Source organism: Coregonus clupeaformis, chromosome 31, assembly GCF_020615455.1.
Source record: "Coregonus clupeaformis isolate EN_2021a chromosome 31, ASM2061545v1, whole genome shotgun sequence".
Classification (NCBI taxonomy): Eukaryota; Metazoa; Chordata; class Actinopteri; order Salmoniformes; family Salmonidae; genus Coregonus; species Coregonus clupeaformis.
The window spans coordinates 14335357-14354070 of NC_059222.1; the positions used below are offsets into that span (position 1 = coordinate 14335357).

An 18714-nucleotide genomic window follows, 5' to 3' on the forward strand; every position below is an offset into this window, starting at 1 on the left:
AACACGCCCACCACAAAGTATTCTGCGTTTTGATTGGCAAGCACGTATTCTGGATTTCCGATTCATCGAGGTACCCGGATTGGCAATATCCTTCAACTTCAAGGGGACACAGTAGCTAGCGTCATCCCGAATCAGAGTCTTTCAATATAAATGTAGTTCTGTGCCAAAGTTGTGAATCAGTTCCATCAAGATGGTAAGACTCCCTCCTTAATTCTTATTTTTCTGACGGTCGAGTTACGTTTGGGCATAGAATTTAGCGTCCTGTCCAGTAGCTATCAAGTAAAGATCCCTCACGCTATAGAAACAGGTGAAATATTGGCCTGCCATATCGGCCGTTCTGGCTCGTAGATTACTTTATTTACTGTGTGTCTAGAATCAACACAGTCTCAAATCTTGCAAATGAATGTTAGAGAGGATGATGACACAGAAACAGAGACAGATAGGCCAGCAGGCAATTCCAGAACCCTGGCCCTGACGGTGTGCTCCGCTGCCATCGGTGGCACCTTCCAGTACGGCTACAACCTCTCCATCATCAACGCCCCCACCAGCCACATCCAGAGGTTCATCAATGACACATACTGGGAGCGCTGGGGAACCGGCCTGGACACCTCCCAGGTGACCCTGCTGTGGACCGTGATCGTGTCTGCCTACTCCCTGGGTGGCCTGACCGGGGCTCTTCTGGCAGGACCCATGGCTGTCCGCTGTGGCAGAAAGAACTCACTACTTCTCAATAACTCTTTCTTGTTCCTTGGTGCAGTCCTCGCCCTTACCAGCAGGGCGGCGAGGTCCGTTGAGATGATTATTCTCGCCCGCCTGCTAGCAGGGGTCAACGCTGGGGTGAGCATGAACGTCCAGCCCATGTATTTCGGAGAGAGCGCCCCCAAACACCTGCGTGGCGCTGTGGCCTTCTCCTCGGCCGTGTTCACTGCGTTCGGGATCTTCCTGGGCCAGGTGGTGGGTCTGACGGAGCTGTTGGGTACCGAGCCCCTCTGGCCCTACCTCCTGGCCAGCAACGCCCTCCCAGGCCTCCTCCAGCTACTCACCCTGCCCTGGTTCCCTGAGAGCCCCCGCTACCTGCTCATGGACCGGGGAAACAAGGAGGCGTGCGCCCGGGCTCTGGGAAGGTTCCGTGGTGGGGCCGACTTCAGCCTGGAGATGGAGGAGATGCTGCAGGAGCAGGCTGACACCGGCGGGGCCACAGCCAAGAGTCAGACCCCCTGGGACCTGTTCTCCAACCGCTCCCTCCACCCTCAGCTACGCACTGTCATGGCTGCTAGCAGCGCCATGATGCTGTGTGGTAACGACTCCATCTACTTCTATGCCTCGTACATCTTCTTAGCAGCAGGGATCCCTGTGGAGAAGGTCCAGTATGTGTCTATCGGCACGGGGGCCTGCGAGTTCACTGCTTCCGCCGTGTGTAACCTGCTGATTGAGCGTGTGGGCCGCAAGATGCTCCTCAGTGGTGGATACGCCCTGATGGCGGTCTGGGCGCTGGTCTTCACCCTGGCCCTGACTCTCCAGGGCTACTCTGTCCCAGGGATGCCCTATCTCAGCATGGCCTGTGTGTTCTGCTATATCCTCAGCTTCGGTATGGGCCCTGCCGGGGTGACGGGAATCTTGCCTGCTGAGATCTTTGACCAGACAGCTCGGCCCGCGGCCTACATGGTGGCTGGGTCCCTCATGTGGATCAACCTCTTGATAGTAGGCATGGCTTTTCCGTTCATAGTGAGTTACCTCGATGCGTTCTGCTTCATCCCATTCTGTTGCGTCTGTGTGGCGGCCTCTCTGTTTGTGGGCCTCACACTGCCCGAGACCAAGGGCAGGACACTGGCTGAGATCACAGCAGCGTTTGATAGGAGGAATCCTTTGAAGAAGTGCCCAGTGAAGCAGGGGGCTGAGCCCATGAAGAAGCATTATCAGCTGGGTAAAGCTCTCTCTCTCACCACCCTAGACCCAGAGCCCCTCTCTCTCACCGCCCTAGACCCAGAGCCCCTCTCTCTCACCGCCCCAGACCCAGAGCCCCTCTCTCTCACCGCCCCAGACCCAGAGCCCCTCTCTCTCACCGCCTAGACCAGAGCCCTCTCTCTCACCGCCCTAAACCCAGAGCATCTCTCTCTCACCGCCCTAGACCCAGAGCCTCTCTCTCTCACCGTCTTAGACCCAGAGCCTCTCTCACCGCTCTAGACCCAGAGCCTCTCTCTCACCGCCCTAGACCCAGAGCCCCTCTCTCTCACTGCCCTAGACCCATAGCCTCTCTCTCTCACCGCCTTAGACCCAGAGCCTCTCTCTCACCACCCTAGACCCAGAGCCCCTCTCTCACCGCTCTAGACCCAGAGCCCCTCTCTCACCGCCCTAGACCCAGAGCCCCTCTCTCTCACCGCCCTAGATCCAGAGCCTCTATCTCTCACTGCCCTAGACCCAGAGCCTCTGTCTCTCACCGCCCCAGAGCCCCTCTCTCTCACAGCCCTAGACCCAGAGCCTCTCTCTCACCGCCTTAGACCCAGAGCCTCTCTCTCACCACCCTAGACCCAGAGCCTCTCTCTCACCACCCTAGACCCAGAGCCTCTCTCACCGCCCTAGACCCAGAGCCCCTCTCTCTCGGCCCTAGACCCAGAGCCTCTCTCTCACCACTCTAGACCCAGAGCCTCTCTATCTCAACGCCCTACACCCAGAGCCTCTCTCTCTCACCGCCTAGACCCAGAGCCTGGGGGGGACAGTACGGGGGTCTGAGGGTGGGTATTATATTAATGATATTTAATTATGTGATATGAATGTGGTGCCTTGGTCCCTAAACCAAATAGCCTATACCTCCTAATGAACTCACTGTAATCAAGACTGCTGTTATAATGACAAATTAGGGCTGTCCCCGACAAAAAAGAAATATTGGTCGACCGAGAGCTATCCTGTTCTTTCGAACAATTCATTGGTATAATTTTTTTAAACTTATTTTTCCATATATAGACACACACCGTATGTGTTTGAGTAAAATCAACTACATATGCACTGAGCTTGTCCGATGCTTTAAGCACACTGTTTGATTAAATAATTTTCACACAAAAATGACTCGAAAGAGTCCGATGGTCACACTGTGTTAAAAAAAAAAGACATTGAGTGCCTGTGTGACTAGCGCACGTTGTTTCGCTCTCCTCCCTACTGCAGCGAAAAGGCACCACAGCACAGCAAGTGTTTGTTGCGCTGTCCGTGCTGAAACTGCAACATAATTTCAGCCATTTAGTTTGTTACTTGTTTCTGACTGAAAAGTTCTGTTACCGAAATCCCTAATTTGTTTACGAAAAATATTCCCTATTCCCACAACCCTTGCTCTCTTTACGTGAAACATGTAAGCATCGCATGCATGTGACAAATAGGGCCTGACCTATAGCCTATCATAATCACATCAATAAATTGGTTATAACAAACTCAGAACACAGTAATGTCGACCAGCAAAATGGATGCAGAGGACGTGTAAAAGAAACTCGAAACGGGCTAATGTTTGCTGGTTGCTCAGGAGGGAAAGGGGAAGTCAGATCTGTGGAAGACATTTGACTTAGTTGTGGAAACTACTGGAGATCAAGAAAAATGAGGGTATAGGCGCAAGCATTGCGTGAGTATTATGTGTGCAAAGCAGTTGCTGTTGGATTACAATATTATATTTTTTTCTAACCATTTGGAACCACACTAAATAAATAAGTGTACCAAAGAGTCTGTTCTAATGGGAAAATAATAATATATAAAGCCTTTATTACAGCAGACTAAAAACAGTTGCATTCATTCGGGAATTGCGGTTTATTTATTGTTTAGGCTAATAATTCAAAGCTCCCTTTATTTAATTGTAAAACAAAAATTCTTGATTGCATTTCAAAGCATGAATGTCTCGTATGCTGTGTGATGGCATGATCAAATTAATGATTGGTTGATTGATACAGTAGCATATATATTGAAATATAGGCCTAAGTAAGTTACGGCATTAAGACTAAACAGGACGCGCTCTTAGGCCTACAGCTCGATGGTGGTTATACAAGGTTACAATACAAAGCCTATTAATGATAACGACATTACTTATTATTATAATGATCATCATAATAATAATTGTAATAATAACAATAAGAAGGAGATCAAGAAAAAGGAGTGTGTAGGAGCGAGAGCTACGTGCATATTATGTGTGACAAACCGGTGCTGTTAGATTACAGTATTATTTTTCTGCCTGTTTGGAACAGTGTAAACAACACTAAATAAATTCTATGTAATACCAGTTTGTTCTAACGGGGAAAAAATGGTGAAGCCTTTATTACAGCATAGAAAAGATTAAAAACAGCCGAATCTGTGAAATTGCTTTAGCCAACATTTTGCCGTTGCATGAGACGTGGTGCTCATGGAATCAGTAGGTTATTAAACAAACACTCAAACAGGCAACAGAAGCAATATCTGTCTTATTTCTGTAGATATACTGTATATATGGATGATTTATAAAGCCAGGCACATTTAACAGTTAGGTTATTGATTATAGACCTAATTAAATTTGAGTTTCCTCGCTCCTCAATTTTCTGCTGCTGCCTCCGCCGCATTGTTCTCAATCCCAATATGCTGGTTAATTTTGCTATTATGCACATAGCAACATAGGGAAAGGCGCCAATTCTACGGCGCACTGAAGATCGTTTCAGAACCGCATGCAGCGACCGTATCCAACGCGGGAGAAAACTAATTTGTTATGAAATAATATTAGATTTATTAGTGTTGCACCATTTATTTGTACATAATATAACCATATACAATTTCAGTATCACATGTCTTAGAGTGATGGGCTGTGCCATCCCCTTGGCCTCCGCAATGGATTAGTCCACTGAGACAGGAGCCAATCAGACAGGTGTCTTGTGCACCATGAACATTTTTTTTATAGTAATTGCTACTGCTCGACTAAAGTGATCTCGGTCGACCAACAGCCATTCGGCCAATTAATCGACCAGTCGACTAAATGGGATCAGCCCTATAATGAAGAATGATTTTGAATAATGATTTTGCACTATTATACTGTATGTTTACAGTATTGAATGCATGTTTTATTTATGACCAAAATGAGTGTTGGATTATGTGTTTTCATCCTATTTTGTCTGTTTGATCAGGAAATCACCAGCTATTTTCACTCTTTATGCCACAACACAAACACTTAAAACACATAATATAGACTATAATGTCGAGCGGACTATTTAAATGACTATCCAGAATGTCCATTAGGTGGCATCATTGCGCTGAGTAAACCCTTCCTTGGTATCAGGTCCACCCTACCGTTGCTCTTGGGTACCCAAAGGTTATCTATGCGCTTTCAAGCATGACAAAGAAACTCTATGAAACCAAAGCATGACTCATCATCAATTATTTGCAACTCTTGCTTTGTATGTATTAAGTGTTACACTGAAACAAGTGCTGATGACAATCCAACAATCGTTTGCAATCTTTTGACGTCATATATCAACTATATAATATATATATAACCTATAATATACTGCATGCTGTACTCTTTGCCATTTCTGTAATGATGCCAATGATATTTAAAAATACAAGAAATCTATCCTGATCTACGGTGTCTTGAGAGCAACTGTTACAAGAATGATTCAATAAGGCAATCTGTCCTATGGCTCAGCTCAGGTGCCTACACTCACCATAGACATATATATGACATATATTTATTTATTTGTACATTTTTGTAATTTAGCAAGACGCTCTTATCCAGAACGACTTAGTTAGCGTATTCATGTTAAGATATCTAGAGGAGACAACCACATATCACAGTTGTAGTAAGTACATTTTTCTCAAAGTAATCAGCAAAGTCAGTGTTAGTAGGAAGTGCAAGTCTTATTTGTATTTTTTTGTCGCTGTGGGATGTAATCAAGATTCTTTGTGAAGAGGTCGGTTTTCAGATGTTTTTGGAAGATGGGCAGGGACTCTGCTGTCCTAACGTCCGGGGGAAGCTCGTTCCAATATTGGGGTGCCAGGACAGAGAAGAGCTTTGACTGGGACGAGCGGGAGCTGACCCCTTGTAGGGGTGACACAGCCAAGAGACTAGAGGTGGCAGAACGGAGTGCTCGGGTTGGGGTGTAGGGTTTGAGCATAGCCTGAAGGCAGTGGTGTAAAAATACTTTAAAATACTACTTAAGTCATTTTTGGGGGTATCTGTACTGTACTATTTATATGACAACTTTTACTTTTACTTCACTACATTCCTAAAGAAAATAATTTACTTTTTACTCTATACATTTTCCCTGACACCCAAAAGTACTCATTACATTTTGAGTGCTTAGCAGGACAGAATATGGTCGAATTCACACACTTATCGAGAGAACATCCCTGGTCATCCCTACTGCCTCTGATCTGGCAGACTCACTAAACACAAATGCTTAGTTGGTAAATTATGTCTGAGTGTTGGTGTGCCCCTGGCTATCTGTAAAAAAAAAAAAAATCTCTAAGGATGATGTAGGGCATGACTGCAGGAGAGAGTCACTGCTTGGATGTTTGCAGAGAACGGCAGGGTGTTGTCCAGGGTCACGCTGAGGTTCTTTGCACTCTGGGAGGGGGACACCATAGAGTTGTCAACCGTGATGCAGAGGTCTTTGAGCGGGCAGGCCTTCCTGGGTGTGTGTGGTTCACTTTAAACCCCACATACTGTGGAAACTCGAGACAACGTGCTACTGCAACTGGGAGCAGAGCAGGGCGGACAGAAGCAACATAGAACACAAACACACCACACACACCGAGGTAAGTGGATCCTCCCACAGAGAGACTGCATGCAAAGCCAGACCTCATATATCTTGCGTTTTCTTTGTCTGAATCTTTCCTCTCTCTTTTTTTTTCTTTCCTCTCTCTTTCCTCCTCTCCCCAGGTCTGCAGTTCTGAGATGGGCTGCTTCTCAGGACGCCAACCCCCGGCTCCTGTGCTTCATCCAGACCTGGACTGTGGCAGCAGCCTACCCCCCGGAGTCCCCCCATGGAGGGGACCTGGTCCTAACCCCAAAGGACAGATTGCATTTCAACTTATTGTCCACATATAAATGGCCACAATAATAGCAATGACGACCTTGGGTGTGGAAACTCAGTGATTTGAATACTAAAGGTGCTACTGAGTGTAATTTTACAGTGAACTGTACAGTGCAATATGAATGGTCTGAACACTGGGATTTTAAAGTATTTTCTAGTTGATTATATTATATAATTACAAAAAAAACATTTGAGTAGCATTATAAATAAAGTTTTATTTGTATTACTGTTATCATAATATCTAGTAGTCATTCATCTTGATGCTGTTAATAGTCAATGCCATCATGTTATTTGTGATAGTAAGGCTATTAACTATTTTCCTTATTTGAATATTGTTAAACAATATTCTATGTCTGCTAACATTTTCTAGTAAATTGTTACGAATTTCGACCATTGTATTCTTTTTGTATTATTATATCTTAATCGCGGGACTTTTATTTTGTTCTTGTGCATTCTTTCTGGCATCTCAGAGGTTGGTAGTTCAAAGGTTCAGAGCCCACCCACTGCGGAAACGACAGACGATTTGTCGCGACAGATGGTTTGTTTACAGGGCAGGTTAGGTGAATTAACGAGGTGAATTAACGTAGTAGGTTAGGAGAATGATGTTAATGTTAGGGTGAGGCTTAGCCTCAACGCTACAGTTGTCAACAACTGTTGTCCCCAACGCGACCACTAGGTAGTCCCCTGTAGCTCAGTTACTAAAATGTCAATGAAGCTGTAGGCCTACTCCTTCTAGCCACAACGGGAGAAACGTAAACAAACCTCTGTGGCGACAAATCAACAGTATCATAACACGGGCTTCCAAGACAGTGATGTAAAAAGCTTGATTTGGCCAGCGCTGCGTTGATAAAATGACAAATATCAGTTGTGATAATTCGCAAAGTTTATCAAAAGCTTGGATTGCACTGAGGAGACTTGATGAAAACGGTTGGTCTATTTTTTTATTAATCATTTTGGTTGGAGTTGCGTAAACGTTAGTTGTCTTTGTATTAATTGTTGCTCCTTACGCTGTGTGTTTACACCGGTTTCCATAGAAACAGTCTGAGTTACATTTTAGCTCGTGCTAGTCGTGGGTTGCAGCTGAAATAACATACAAATCTAGCTACCCCCTTACCAAGATAAAAACGGCAGCGCTAAATATTTACACTGAACAAAAATATAAACGCAGCATGCAACAATTTCAAAGATTTGACTGAGTTACAGTTTATATAAGGAAATCAGTCAATTTAAATAAATAAATTAGGCCCTATTCTATGGATTACACGACTGGGAATACAGATATACATATGTTGGTCACAGATACCTTTAAAAAAAGGTAGGAGTATGGATCAGAAAACCAGTCAGTATCTGGTGTGTCCACCATTTGCTTCATGCAGCGTGACACATCTCCTTATCATAGAGTTGATCAGGCTGTTGATTGTGGTCAGTGGAATGTTGTCCCACTCCACTTCAATGGCTGTGCAAAGTTGCTGGATATTGGCGGGAACTGGAACACGCTGCCATACATGTCAATCCAGACCATCCCAAACATGCTCAATGGGTGACATGTCTGGTGAGTATACAGGCCATGGAAGAACTTTGACAATTTCAGCTTCCAAGAATTGCGACGGGCTGTGCATTATCATGCTGAAACAAGAGGTGATGGCGGCGGATGAATGGCAGGACAATGGGCCTAAGGATCTGGTCACGGTATCTCTTTGCAATCAAATTGCCATCGATAAAATGCAATTGTATTTGTTGTCCGTAGCTTATGCCTGCCCCATACCATAACCCCACCGACACCATGGGACACTCTGTTCACAACATTGAGCAAACCGCTTGCCCACACGACGCCATACACTCTGTCTGCCATCTGCTTCCCTGAGACGGTTTCTGACAGTTTGTGCAGAAACACAGTTTCATCAGTTGTCCAGGTGGCTGGTCTCAGACGATGGTTACACGTGGTCTGTGGTTGTGAGGCCGGTTGGACATTCTCTAAAACGACGTTGGAGGTGGCTTATGGTAGTGAAATGAACATTCAATTCTCTGGCAACAGCTCTGGTGGACATTCCTGCAGTCAGCATGCCAATTGCACGCTCCCTCAACTTGAGACATCTGTGGCATTGTGTTGTTTAACAAAACTGCACATTTTAGTGGAATTTTATAGTCCCCAGCACAAGGTGCACCTGTGTAATGAAGCTGTTTAATCAGCTTCTTGATATGCCACACCTGTCAGGTGGATGGATTATTTTGGCAAAGGAGAAATGCTTACTAACAGGGATATAAACACATTTGTGGGAGAAAAAAAAAGAGAGAAATAAGCTTTTTGTGCATATGAAACATTTCTGGGATTTTTTATTTTAGCTCATGAAACATGGGGCCAACACTTTACATGTTGTGTTTATAGTTTTGTTCAGTATAATGAAAATGAAGTACATGCTTCCAGCCCAACTTCAGCCAGCTGGAAGCAGGTGGATTTGACTGTTCGGCCATCATGACAAAAGGCCATCCGCGTTGATGCACAGTTCACTGAGAAATGATAGCCAGCAAGGCTACTTGAAATTAAATGGAAGCCCCCTATCAAGGCTTCACATTATAAACCATCTGTGATTATTTCTTGCAGTTGCACACATAAAAAAAGTTGAATCCATTACAAATTAGATGTGTTCCTCCTATTCCAGATGACAGAGTCATTGCATTGCAAGAGATCACCATTCCAAAGGGAATGGAGGCCACTACAGTTAAACAGGTAAGCAGAGTGGTTCAGCAGTAGGCCAAATTGTCAGGTCAGGTTTCTCCCCGGTACTAATAGCTCTCTCGCTCTCGCTCTCTCTTTCTCTCTCTCTCTCTCTCTCTCTCTCTCTCTCTCTCTCTCTCTCTCTCTCTCTCTCTCTCTCTCTCTCTCTCTCTCTCTCTCTCTCTCTCTCTCTTTCTCTCTCTCCTTCAAGATCATAACACATTCGTTTGGATTGAATTCTGCTAATGTGACACAGACATTTAAGGTATGCCATATTTATTTTTATTAAGTTCTGATTCTTAAAAATCATTCTTAAAAGATTGTACCATGTACTGTAAACTGACTGACACTATTATAATGTATCCCTTACCAAATGATGGCATATTTCTAGATAAGAAACCACAAGGGCTGTCTGATTCCATTCAACAGCTCTATACCTGTGAACAGCAAGCACATGTAAGTACTGCAACATTCAGTATGTTACTGTGAGCCAATCATTTTCTAAAATGTGTATTGCATAATGTAAAAAATATATATATTCAAGAGTAATTCATTCTATCAGTGCATAACATTAATGTCAATATATTCTGATTCATAGGCCATATGTGCTGGAAGTGGCAACAATCTTTCAGCATGGTACACATTTAACTTATATCCTCACATTTCACATTAAAATAACATTAAAATAACAGATATACGGTGAGCTACAAAAGTATTGGGATAGTGACTTTTTTGGGGGGGGCTCTGTACTCCAGCATTTTGGATTTTAAATGATACAATGACTATGAGGTTAAAGTGCAGACTGTAAGCTTTAATTTGAGGGTATTTTCATTCAATTTCTGTACATAGTCCCCCCATTTTAGGTGACCAAAAGTATTGGGACAAATTCACTTATACACTGAGTGTACAAAACATTAAGAACACCTTCCTAATATTGAGTTGCACCCCACCTTTTGCCCTCAGAACAGCTTCAATTTGTCAGGGCATGGACTCTACAAGGTGTCGAAAGCTTTCCACATGGATGCTGGCCATTGTTGACTCCAATGCTTCCCACAGTTGTGTCAAGTTGGCTGAATGTCCTTTGGGTGGTGGACCATTCTTGATACACACGGGAAACTGTTGAGTGTGAAAAACCCAGCAACGCTGCCATTCTCGACACAAACCGGTGCGCTTGGCACCTACTACCATACCCCGTTCAAAGGCACTTAAATATTTTATCTTACCCATTCATACTCTGAATGGCACACAAGCACAATCCATGTCTCAATTGTTTCAAAGCTTTAAAATCCTTCTTTCATCTGTCTGCTCCCATTCATCTACACTGACTGAAGTTTATTTAACACGTGACATCAATAAGGGATTGTAGCTTTCACCTGGATTCACCTATATGTCAGTCTATGTCATGGAAAGAGCACACTCAGTGTATATGCATTAAAGTAGTCAAACGTTTAATATTTGGTCCCCATATTCCTAGCACGCAATGATTACATCAAGCTTGTGACGCTACAAACTTGTTAGATGCATTTGCTGTTTGTTTTGGTTGTTTTTCAGATTATTTTGTGCCCAATAGAAATGAATGGTAAATAATGTATTGTGTCATTTTGGAGTCACTTTTATTGTAAATAAGAACATGTTTGTAAACACTTCTACATGAATGTGGATGCTACCATTATTAATGGATAATCCTGATTGAATCGTGAATAATGATGAGCGAGAAATATCATACCCCCTCCCCCCCAAATGGTGAGAGGTCTTGAGGGTATGATATTTTTGCATCTATAACTTTGTCACTCATCATTATTCACAATTCATGTAGAAGTGTTTAGAAACATATTCTATTCTTATTTACAATAAAAGTGACTGCAAAATGACACAATACATTATTTACCATTAATTTCTATTGGGCACAAAATAATCTGAAAGACAACCAAAACAAACAGCAAGTGCATCCAACAAGTATATAGTCACAAGCTTGATGTAATCATTGCATGCTAGGAATATGGGACCAAACTAAACTTTTGACTACTTTAATACACATGTAAATAAATTTGCCCCAATACTTTTGGTCCCCTAAAATGAAGGGACTATATACAACAAGTGCTGTAATTTCTAAACGGTTCACCGGATATGGATGAAAATACCCTTAAATTAAAGCTGATTGTCTGCACTTTAACATCATAGCTATTGTATAATTTCAAATCCAAAGTGCTGTAGTACAGAGCCAAAACAACAACAAAAATGTGTCACTGTCCCAATACTTTTGTAGCTCACTGTATATTATACAGTATTTCAAATATATGTTGTTTCCCTTCTTGTTAGAATGCGTGATTGATGTTGTGTGGTGTATTTGTTGATTCTCAGTCATTCCAAAACCAAGGTCCATTGCCATGACAGTAATCAATAAAAGTATGCGAACAAGACTACAGAGTGTTGTTAGAAGGGTAAGACAATATTTCTAAGGGCTTTCTATATTCATAATTCAGAGAGCAATAAGCATTGATTTGTCATTATTATTATTTATTTTTTCAGATAGTGAGACTTGAAGAACTGTTTCCTCAGATTAAATTAAGACGTCATGAGAAAATTTATCAGGTATATAATAAGAATCCATCATATTGTACAAAAAAAAAGTATAAAAATGTATGCACTCACTAATGTAAGTCGCTTTGGATAAGAGCGTCTGCTAAATGACTCAAATGTAAAATATTGAACCATAGTATCATCATACATGTAAATGCATGTCGGCTGAATTATGTTTTTATTTTAATAGGAAATAGAGTTGATGAACCAACAGTTGAGATTTCTTCATAAAAGAATGCAGGTAAGCATAAGTATTGCTTATGACAAATATAGGCAGAATTTTTTTTAAATGAATGTTGATTTTCTGTTACTGCATATAGGATGAGGGTTTACTTGAATCGAGCACAAAGAGGTGTGTACCACAAACAGTCAACTTGCTTTGTTGCATTCAGATTGTGTTTTATATAGATGCAATTATTATGTTTCAGATGGCTGATTCTCACAGCTGGATGGGGATGTTCATCAGAACCCCTATGTGGTAGAAGAAAACACCTAGGCCCAACATGTGTTTTATGTATTTTCCATTTGTTTATACTGTCAACTTTACCATTCCCATGTGAGCAGATAAACAATGGTAAATCTGGTTAATGTATACCTATTATGACATTCTATTATCTGATTTTATCTGTAGTGTAGCATATCTTGAAAATGTAAGATAGTTTGAGTGGTATAGAAATTAGATTTGCTGTTGGATATACTTGGGAAAACATTTTCAACCTTTCGCCACAAACTTTGTTCACCCCCAAAAATAAAACTGAGTTTAGTGTTTTGGGAACAGTAGTTCCAACTAGCCTGGGTACCAACCAGTCTGTTTGTGCAATCATTCCACTCCTTAACATGACAAGGGGAGTAGAATGATCACACAAAGACTAGTTCCAAACCACTTATGAGGTATGAAACTATTGGCATGATGCTTTAGTGCTTTGCTACATGATTGTGCAACATTGCCATCTCCATTACTGATTAAATAAAAAAAACAAGAGGTTTGTGTCAACTTTATTGATTTAGGGGGGGAAATAATTCATGGGATTTTTCCTGTGAAACTCAGGTTCTCAAAAAGTACCAAAATAAAAGTTACTAAAATATGTTGTGTTAACCCTTTAACTGGACATGTAAGTCAAGCGTACAAAGATACATGAGAAGTGAGGTGCTTTTGTCCCATGAATAGTTTTACGAAATCCATCAAAAGCATTTGCTAAACTTGGACCATAATTAAATTTAAGGCAGTGTTGCCACCATCTTTATGCGCAAACCAAGTCATGAGACAAAGGTAGACATTTAAATAGCATAGTGGCCATAACTCAACAGAGCAGGTTGGCAAATGTTGGGGGGGAATCTGTGAATGCAAGGAATGTAAAACGTATTCATTAAATACAGCTAGTACAAAATGTTACATGAATTGAATCATTTCAAATCTATCGAACTGTTGAAGAGAGGAGTTTCAGTGTTCTTTGCCTAAGGGGATATTTGCCTCATGCAAACAGTGATTGTCCTTGTAAAGAAAGTAGACAAGATGTCACTCGTCACATTATATAACATTTAAAAAAAATGTATTTTTATGTAATTACAGAATGGTGTCAAGAGTATGCACCAAATGTCACATTGATCCACAATTACAAAGATGCATTTCTTCAATCAACAAATATTGAAAATTATATACATAAAGGGCATGGGTGACAAAAACAGTACACTAGGATTCACAGGACATGTTTCCAATGGGACAGTTAAGCAAAATCAATAATTACAAAGAGGCCGTTTTATTTTATACTTTCTCTTCGGTCTCGGGACATTAAACTAAAACTCATCCTATCCCAGAGACCATGGTCTAAACTTTTCAGAGATGGGAAAGTTCTGGCTTGTGAAAAGGACTGGAGCTATTATTGTACTTGTTGGCAGTTCTATTCGCTTTTTGACTTTTTGCTGTCATTCCCGTTCTTCTCTGGGACAATCTCTTCAGGCTTTCTCTTCTTGGTGCCGTCGGCCATGCTGTTGCCAGGGTAAGCGCTGAACGTTATGATGATGCAGGTCATGTTGTCACAGCCTGTGCCATCTCCAGATGTATCAGGTGCCAAGCAATGGTCAAGTAGCTACAGAGACAAAATAAAGTTTGAGAGCGCTAGTTCATTGTTAAATAAAGAATGAGAAATGTCATGATTACAGAGGAGTGCTGGATCTCAGGTACATCAACTGAGGTGTCCCTACATAATAACAAAAATAAAGAAATATCTTACTTCTTCAACTATGGAGGATAGAGGCCTGGCAGCATCATCGGCATTAGTCTTTATTCTCTGACTGACAAAGTCTACAACCTCCTGACTGCTCATGACGTTCCTGTGGATGACACTCATTAATGAAGGGAAATTTAGCTGTGGATCCATTTCACACATTGATTATTGAAGTATGGCCTAATTTAAGAAAAAAAATGATCAAACGAGCTATACCAGATTCCGTCGCATGCAATGATCATGAAGTCGTGCTCTGGGTTGAGGGTGAGCACTTTGACGTCAGGCATTGAGGAGATCATCTGCTCCTCTGGGCCAAGGGCCTTGTTTCGTTTGTAAAAGTGATCGCCTGAAAACACAAAGGCCATTCAGTTATGTCCTTTCAATCTGATGTCTTTTCTTAAAACAGCAAGTTTTTTTTTTCTGGAAACAATGCCTGATTATTCAAATCAAAACAAATGCCAGGGCTAGGAAATGCAGGAGGAGGATCAATTTACCGATGGCCCTGGAGAGGTTGAGTCCTCCGTTGACACGCCCGTCCATGGTGACCTTTCCCCCAGCATTCTTTATCCTGGCCAGCTCCAGCTCATCCTCTGGCTTGTGGTCGTAGGACATGTCTATGGCCTTGCCCTTCTCAGACACCACACAGCGAGAGTCGCCGGCATTTGCCACAATCAGCTGTTTCCCTCTGATCAGAGCCACCACTGCTGTAGTGCCACTGTCTGCGCCAGGCTGGAGGGAAAATACGGGGGGGGCCCACAGTGAGCTTTTATCTGAGAATAGCCGCCTTCAGTTTAAAGGGCCTGTGATTAACCCACCACACAGCTAGGGAGATTCATCCCAGAATAATATTTTGCATTTAGTGAGGCATAGAAAGTAATCTCTACTTCAGATAGACACAAAAAGCCCCATTACAACCTTTCAACAACCAGGGCTACTCAGAAATCATTTTAATAAAGCGCTCTCCATTCAAGGTTTAAGTTTCCCTTAGGGTCTAAATTAAGCTGAGTGTATTCTACCTCTTCTTTTCCGTCCATTCCAGGGTAGCACATCTCTTCATCCTCTTCATCCGAGTCCTCCCCCTCTTCAGTGTCTTCTTCCTCTTCCTCGTCACTGTTTTCACCTTCATCTTCCTCACTGCCATCCTGTAAAAACAGTATTACATCAGTAACGCACATAGCATTCCTTCCACAATTACAAACAGGTTTTAAACGGTTTAATTGTTGAAAAATCCAGTGGGGGAAATCTATGAACAGCAAATATGACAGTTACAGCAGAGGTGCCCAACCCTCCTCCCGGAGAACAGTCATTCTGCAGGCTTTTGCTCCAACCAGAATCTATCACAACTGATTCTACCAATAGCTGCTCACCAGGACCTTGATTAGCTTAATCAGGAGTGTAATAACTGTGTTTGGGCAAAAGCCTGAATACCCAGTAACTCTTCAGGCAAAGGGTTGTGCACCAGAGTTAGAGTAACAGGAACTTAACTCCTGAAGGCGAATTCTTCCTCCTCACCTCCTCTTCGCTGCCCTCCTCGTCTTCCTCTTCTCCTGACTCCTCACTGTCCTCAAAGAACTTGGAGCTGGTGTCTCCCGGAGCCGGAGCTGCTGAGGAGGAGCAGGAGGGCCCAGTTTCCTTCTCTCCTTCACAGGACCCTGCTGCTCCTGCCACTGAAGAGCTGTCCCCTCCTGCTCTCCTGCAGGCCCGCAGCTTGGAGAATCCCGCACCACCAGCTGCACTTCCAGCACCATCAGCCTTGGCCTTCCGATTGCTGTCCATCTCATTCTCCACTTCCCCGTTGATGCCCTTCTCCCCATGGGAATGTGGTTCACTTTCCCCAGACTCTTTTTTGCCCTCCGGACAGAGTTTCTTGTGTTTAATCGCATTGAGGTTCTGTCCATAGCGGACAAGCAGCTCTTCAATGGTCAAGGTGGCCTCTTCGTGCAAAAGTTCTGCCTCCTCATTGTCCACTAACAGACGGAAAGGAACACATGGGTTTGAATCACAAATTATTTGTTTTGAATAAAGCACTAGGAATGACAACTACATATGACACTTGGTCAGTTGCTGCAGTCTACTCACAATCATCTTCTTCAGCCACTTTTTCATTCGGTGCTTCCTCTTGTGGGCGGCCAGCTATCTGAACAAGCTCTTTGATCACTTCCTCTGTGGTCACCCTGCTATCAATGGCCAGAAATGCATCCTCCAAAGCCTGAAACACATCGACATGCATCCACCCACGTAAGACAAAATGTATGCTGTTATGGAGTAGAGTTTATCAACAAATACTAGAGCTACTTAAACCAAAGTTGGTAGTTACTCACTTCTAACAATTTGAGATTGCACATTGTTTATTGGGTATGCCTTCTATATAAAATCTTACATATATGCAACAGGTTCAATTGTCCATGTCAAGAGGATTCCCTTCCCTACCCCAAAGGCATTCTTGCACTCACCTTTTGCAGTTTGCCATCTTTGTAAGTCTTCTGTTCCTTAATGATATCAGGAAGGTACTTGGAACAGTACAATGCTACTTCCTCACCTGAGAAAGCAAGTACTGATTACTTAGAATAACTAACTTAATAGTATCCGGTATTAACAAAAATAACATATGTTCAAGGTATGCTCAAAAAAGTTAATATTCAGGATAAAAAGAACAGTACCTCCATGTCCATCATACACAGCAAACATGGCCGTTTCATCATCCAGTTCTGGAATGCAGTTGTGAGCATCCTGTTGAAAGAAAAACGTTCCTCTCATGGAATGCCATTTCTATGAGCAGTATAACAATAGCTACATCATAGAAATCAGACAAGTGCCACTTGAATGTGAAAATGTATTAGGATGCATTTGCATTGTTAACGTTAATGGCCCAGTCTTGTCCATCTTACAGTTATCTATATCAATACATACAGGAAAGCTAGCTAGCTACATCGTTTTGTAGTTAGCCAACAATCTGGTTAGCCACAAACAAAAAGTATTCCTGCGCAACTAAAACTTAGCTAGCTGGTCAATGTTGAATTCGGTAGTTATTAAGCCACGCATTTAATGGTTGGAATCATATAGTTAATCCAAGTTTTATATGTTTGATAACGTGTTGCCCATTACTGACAACTACAATATTTTTTATTGTTGTCTGAACCAAATCATGTCGTTAGCATTCTGGCTAACTGGTAGCTAGCTCTGATAGCTAGCTAGTTGGCCAATACACTGGCAACGAATGGCTGCTGAATCCAATCCAGCTAGCAATTTGATTAGACCATTTTACCTCCATAGAGACACGCCAGCCCTGCATGGCCGCAAAGCCATAGCTCATCTTTTGGTTTCCCCCATTGGAAGAGGACTTCACTGTGTTGGGTTGCGACAAGTAAGCTCCCATGATGGACCAACAATGGGTTTCAACTTCGTTGGTGTTGGAAAATCCGATGTAGCAGGAAAAAAACAAGGTGATGAAAATTAATTAGACAGATGCTCCAACTTCACCTTACAGTTCCTTATATCATGCAGTAGAGTATAAACATTGCAATTGTGTGACAAAGGGCCAAAGGCTAGTTAGCCGGTTTATTGCTAGCTTGAAAGGGCTATCTAACGACTATTAGCTAACGTTGGCTAGGCTAACAAACGAACATAGACACCGTTCTTACTCGTAAACTACATAAGGCAAATGGGACACCATCAACCGGAAGATAATACTTGCTATCAAAACAGTTTAGGCTTAAAAGTCCCAATTTTAACATTTAACAGGAAAATACCAACACGTGTAACTGCAAACACAACAGACCTCTCAAAAAGAAGCGGATACATAAGAGAAGCGGAAACGATGTGATGAATGAGAAGTGCGCATGTCTACTTGTGAGCAGGGGCGTTCAGAAAGGGCGCCAAAACGTTAGTTGTAGAGAACGCGTACGTCCACGAGGTGTCTCCAAAGCCACCGTTTCTAATGTGGACAACAAACGTTGGAGTGGATCCCTATATCGTTTCCCCGTTTCCTTTCCTTTTAACATAAAAAAAGGCGACAGGCAGCAGTATCGTAAATTCATGTTTAGTTATTTAATCAGTAGACACGAAAGAGAGGATAAATACCCAAGCATACATAACAGTAGGTGGGGGAAAACAAAGTAGATTTATTGCCGCTATCTTGTCCTGTGCTGTTGGTATTGCTGGTATT

The 18714-nt window shown here is 42.5% G+C and overlaps 3 protein-coding genes across 6 annotated transcripts; 2 read left to right on the top strand and 1 right to left on the bottom strand.

Moving 5' to 3' along the window:
• The first annotated feature begins 65 nt into the window (after window positions 1-65).
• si:zfos-1056e6.1 (uncharacterized protein LOC107988029 homolog) lies at window positions 66-13306 on the top strand. Of its 3 annotated transcripts, none has more exons than XM_041858951.2 (9): window positions 66-193; window positions 9689-9756; window positions 9956-10009; window positions 10136-10200; window positions 10343-10380; window positions 12106-12185; window positions 12274-12336; window positions 12515-12565; window positions 12753-13306. In XM_041858951.2, the coding sequence occupies exons 2-9, from the start codon at window positions 9733-9735 to the stop codon at window positions 12804-12806; spliced, it is 429 nt and encodes a 142-aa protein (XP_041714885.1). In that variant the 5' UTR covers window positions 66-193; window positions 9689-9732; the 3' UTR covers window positions 12807-13306. The 3 variants fall into 3 exon arrangements, with proteins under 3 accessions (XP_041714885.1, XP_041714884.1, XP_041714883.1); XM_041858949.2 differs by lacking the exon at window positions 66-193 and adding an exon at window positions 7497-7955; XM_041858950.2 differs by lacking the exons at window positions 66-193; window positions 12274-12336 and adding an exon at window positions 7495-7955.
• Window positions 200-3387, top strand: LOC121547598 (solute carrier family 2, facilitated glucose transporter member 11-like). Its single transcript, XM_041858946.2, has one exon. The coding sequence runs from the start codon at window positions 400-402 to the stop codon at window positions 2068-2070; it is 1671 nt and encodes a 556-aa protein (XP_041714880.2). The 5' UTR covers window positions 200-399; the 3' UTR covers window positions 2071-3387.
• On the bottom strand, window positions 13307-18419 carry ppm1g (protein phosphatase, Mg2+/Mn2+ dependent, 1G). 2 transcript variants are annotated; one of them, XM_041858947.1, is made up of 11 exons: window positions 18328-18419; window positions 17815-17948; window positions 17210-17279; window positions 17003-17088; window positions 16629-16758; window positions 16062-16516; window positions 15566-15691; window positions 15044-15278; window positions 14766-14895; window positions 14556-14655; window positions 13307-14411 (listed from the first exon to the last, which is right to left on the bottom strand). In XM_041858947.1, the coding sequence occupies exons 2-11, from the start codon at window positions 17923-17925 to the stop codon at window positions 14223-14225; spliced, it is 1632 nt and encodes a 543-aa protein (XP_041714881.1). In that variant the 5' UTR covers window positions 17926-17948; window positions 18328-18419; the 3' UTR covers window positions 13307-14222. The 2 variants fall into 2 exon arrangements, with proteins under 2 accessions (XP_041714881.1, XP_041714882.1); XM_041858948.1 differs by lacking the exon at window positions 18328-18419 and adding an exon at window positions 18191-18308.
• Window positions 18420-18714: the final 295 nt, after the last annotated feature.

Coding starts and splice junctions, on each gene's coding strand:
- LOC121547598 (XM_041858946.2), top strand. CDS start 400: ATGAATGTTAGAGAGGATGATGACACAGAAACAGAGACAGATAGGCCA.
- si:zfos-1056e6.1 (XM_041858949.2), top strand. CDS start 7,880: ATGACAAATATCAGTTGTGATAATTCGCAAAGTTTATCAAAAGCTTGG. Junction 10,010..10,135: donor ATGTGACACAGACATTTAAG/GTATGCCATATT, acceptor GCATATTTCTAG/ATAAGAAACCACAAGGGCTG. Junction 12,337..12,514: donor GTCATGAGAAAATTTATCAG/GTATATAATAAG, acceptor TTATTTTAATAG/GAAATAGAGTTGATGAACCA.
- ppm1g (XM_041858947.1), bottom strand. CDS start 17,925: ATGGGAGCTTACTTGTCGCAACCCAACACAGTGAAGTCCTCTTCCAAT. Junction 15,279..15,565: donor GAATGGACGGAAAAGAAGAG/GTAGAATACACT, acceptor TTTTCCCTCCAG/CCTGGCGCAGACAGTGGCAC. Junction 14,896..15,043: donor CAACCTCTCCAGGGCCATCG/GTAAATTGATCC, acceptor TTGTGTTTTCAG/GCGATCACTTTTACAAACGA.